Consider the following 3,534-nt stretch of genomic DNA (forward strand, 5'->3'; position numbering starts at 1 on the left):
TCCATAAGCAGGAGGGACAGAATGGATTGTGGGGGAGGCAGATTGGGTCAGCTCCCATCGATGCTCAGCCTGCCTCTGATGGTTAGAGAGGGGATGGGGAGAGTGTCAGGCAGGCTGTCTTGCTCAAGAAAATGAAGAGAAGGGGTAGAAATGACCTCACAGCATCCTCTCAATCCAGCTCCAGGATTGGGTTGGAATTCCAAAGAGGGGGGAGAACAAAGAGTAGGCAAGGGAGTGATAAAGGGGAGGGGTAGGAGAGGAAGTTCCTGCCCAACTCCATCCTTGGCAGATCACCACATTCTTCACTTAGGACTGAGTCTTTTCCAAGGAGAGTCATTTGTCCAGCTAGGGGCTGCCTATAAAAGGAGGCCTGCACCTATGATGCCAAGCACTCTGTGTGGCTCCTCAGCTTTGGTAAGTGGGCTACAGATTCTCCTGGAGGGGGATTACCTCCTCCTCCTTCTTCTCTTACTTTACCAACATCCTTCCAAACCCTTCTCCTGGAAGCCTTGTTGATTTTACTTGTTTTGTTTCTTTCTTTACAATTTCTAAGAGCCTTACGCTACAAAATGCTTTACTTTCAGAAATTCTCCAGTGGGTCAAAATCTCATTTTTATGTTAGATCAACAAGAGTTGTCCTGAACAAAGGGGACAATTTCTTTCTCTTTTATTTGATATTCTCCCCACCTCTAAACTGCTAGTTGTGAGGAGACAGGTCAAGGAATGATGAAAGTTCATTCTGCTCCTTGTAACCTTTACCTTTCCATTCTTCAGGTTAAAATGGATCAAGGTTTGTCCCCAGTGGAAAGCAGTATAAATACCATCATGGATGTCTTCCAGAGGTACTCTTCCACTGTGACTATAGAACTGACCCAGGAGCAACTGAAAGATTTTCTTGAAAAGGAACTACCAAATTTTGTCAAGGTAGGGCTTCTTCCAGAGTGCAGGGGGTACAGTCTGCAACAGTCAGAGGGAAAGGTCAAGCTCTTTCCATCCAGGGTCAACCAGGGCTCAGTCACTAGAGGTGCTCATGGTTAGATACGGACCCTCATGAAACTGGACTGTCCTTTGGGACACCAAGTTCTTGACAGAGGGACATAGTAGTCCAGCTATGACAGAGAAGCACAAAATTAAAACTCCAGTTAATTCCAATGCCCAAGTAATCTGGAGGCTAGAGTGGGTAGTTTTCACTGGAAGGAGCAAAGGTAAGTGGTTATGGTACCCGAGATGGACATTTTACCATGAAGCAGGAACATTTGAGCTGAGGTTAGGTCCCTGCTAAAGGACACATTCCATGATGGCTCCTGACTGGTCAGTTGAGGGACACTAACCCTCAGCTGGAGACTAGGAGCAGATCTAGGGGGCTGCTGTTTCCCTGGGGTTCTAAGATAGTAAATGCAGGCATGAAAGAACACATGGAAAGCACATTCCAAAATAGTTAGTGTTCTCTTTTAAACCTGGGGAAACAGAGGCATGTGTAAAGACAGATATGACACATAGACCCTAGTCTTCATTTGTCATTTCTAAGATTTAACATCTGAGAGCAAGTCCCCAGCCTCTTTTGGTCACCATTAAGGTGCAAATTTTCTATTTTGGACAGTATTAGTGACATCTACCACTCCTACTTCCTTTTTTTTTTTTTAAGATTTTTTTTAATGTATATGATGATTTGGTCTACAAGGTATGTATGTGCTGTGTATATGGTGTGTGTGTGTGTGTGTGTGTGATTGCAGTGGGACTTGGCTCCCTTCAACTGGAACACAGATGTTTGTGAGCCACCATGAAAACTAAACCAAAATCGCTTGTAAGAGCAGTGTGTGTTCTTAAGTGCTGCACGATCTTTCCAACCCCATTTGACAGCTTGTCGTAAGTGAAGACTTCAGGCAGTCCAAGTGCTAGGTCAGGCAGAGGTAAAGGGTGCACAGGAAGCTTCTGAATAGAGTTGTCCTTTGCATGATCCCTCCATGAACTCTCCTCCCTATTCAGACACCTGGATCATAGGACACTATTTTCTGAGAGAGACTTAGCCATGGTGTTCCAGCCAGTGAGTGGCAGACCTGCAGCTGGTAGTGTTCTTAGACATACTAAGATCCTTCACTTCACATGAGCCCCCTCACATGAGTCCCTACACACAGCTTACCACCACATTTAGAACCTCGAATACTCCACCCATTCGAGGCCCACACAGGCTTGTTTCCCTCAGTGCTCCCCACTGAGTATCCTGAGTGCAATCCACTAACTAGTTGACTCCAAGGGACATGATGAAGGAGGAGCTACTAGAAGAGTGGAGGGGGGTGCAGGGGTGCCTACCAGTCAGAATGAGTTTACCCCTCCTCTGTTCTCTTCCCAGCCGCCACAAGTGTAAATCCATCCAGTTCCTGCAAGGGCAGTCTTCCCTAGTCTACCTTCAAGAAGATGCCATTTCTGCATGTTGAGGTTATTATAATGAGGATCGTGGGGTTTTCTATACTTACTGTCTGACCTCATTCTGCTAAAGAGAGTTGTAGCTCTGACTGTGGAGTGCCACCAGGATCCAATTAGAAAGCTGTAGCATGTGTTTAGTATTTGTTGCATAGTGAGGATTTCGGTCTTCACTTTCATTCTTAGGAGGAGCCCCTGGGCCAGCTTCCCTGTGCTTTTGCCCACACTCAATATGCTCCTTGGTCCTCTTCCCTGGACATGGTCAGTGCTAACATCCATCTGCCTTCTACCCACAGAAGTCAAATTTTATGCAAAACCTGTTTAAGCAATTGGAGAATTCGGATCAGGAGGAAAAGTACAACCTTGAGCAGCTTTTGGCCATGTTGGCAAGAATAGCACAGACGTCCTAAGAGAAGAGGCACAGCAGTACCTCCCTGCACCTGCCCGCCCAGTGCTACAGGAATGGAATGTCACAGGCCTTGGTTGTGACCTGAGGGTCAGGGGAAATAAAGTCTGTCTACAACAGTGTTCTTGGTGCCACTGACGTCTCCTTCTGAACTTGTGTTTCCCAGACATCTGAGCATCCGATGGAGTGCTCTGCACTCTTGCACAGCCCTCCTGTGGTCATAAGGAAATGAGCACCTGCATCATTTGGGTCTGTTTTTAGCCCCCGTTGCTCATCTCCCTAACCATGTGACATTGCTGACATTAGTCCCGACTACCCTGTGCAAGTCTCTCTCCCAGCCTGTCAATGTGCCCTTGTCACAGCAGAAATCCACTGGAGCTACTCTCCTCCCATCAACCTAGCATCCATTTTCACCAGGCCATGACTCTCTACCCATCACCATTCATGAACTCATCCCTCTCCTAGTTGTCCTATTTGCCCCTAACAGTCTTTCTGAAAAGAACCCATGTCTGAAGAGGAATGCTGGGTCTCTGCTAGTAGGAAGCGAGACAAATGGGATATTAGCACCAACAAAGCCATTTCTGTGTCCATGTTTCCTGGCTTTGAGTCACTTGTAACCTTCTTTTGTGACTAGACTGTGACATCCTTCTCTGTGAAGTAAAAGTCATGATTCCTCCCCAGCACTCTGCATAGGGGGTGGAAGTGGG

The 3,534-nt window shown here is 46.7% G+C and overlaps 1 protein-coding gene across 1 annotated transcript; it reads left to right on the plus strand.

Annotated features, from left to right (window-relative positions):
- The first annotated feature begins 261 nt into the window (after window positions 1-261).
- LOC102927703 (protein S100-A9-like) lies at window positions 262-2,977 on the plus strand. Its single transcript, XM_006976458.3, has 3 exons — window positions 262-414; window positions 775-924; window positions 2,718-2,977. Exons 1-3 carry the CDS (start codon window positions 379-381, stop codon window positions 2,829-2,831), a joined length of 300 nt encoding a protein of 99 aa, XP_006976520.2. The 5' UTR covers window positions 262-378; the 3' UTR covers window positions 2,832-2,977.
- The last annotated feature ends 557 nt before the right edge of the window (window positions 2,978-3,534 follow it).

The sequence above is a fragment of the Peromyscus maniculatus genome, chromosome 6 (genome assembly GCF_049852395.1).
Source record: "Peromyscus maniculatus bairdii isolate BWxNUB_F1_BW_parent chromosome 6, HU_Pman_BW_mat_3.1, whole genome shotgun sequence".
Classification (NCBI taxonomy): domain Eukaryota; kingdom Metazoa; phylum Chordata; class Mammalia; order Rodentia; family Cricetidae; genus Peromyscus; species Peromyscus maniculatus.

Coding starts and splice junctions, on each gene's coding strand:
- LOC102927703 (XM_006976458.3), top strand. CDS start 379: ATGATGCCAAGCACTCTGTGTGGCTCCTCAGCTTTG. Junction 415..774: donor TGTGTGGCTCCTCAGCTTTG/GTAAGTGGGCTA, acceptor TCCATTCTTCAG/GTTAAAATGGATCAAGGTTT. Junction 925..2,717: donor AACTACCAAATTTTGTCAAG/GTAGGGCTTCTT, acceptor TTCTACCCACAG/AAGTCAAATTTTATGCAAAA.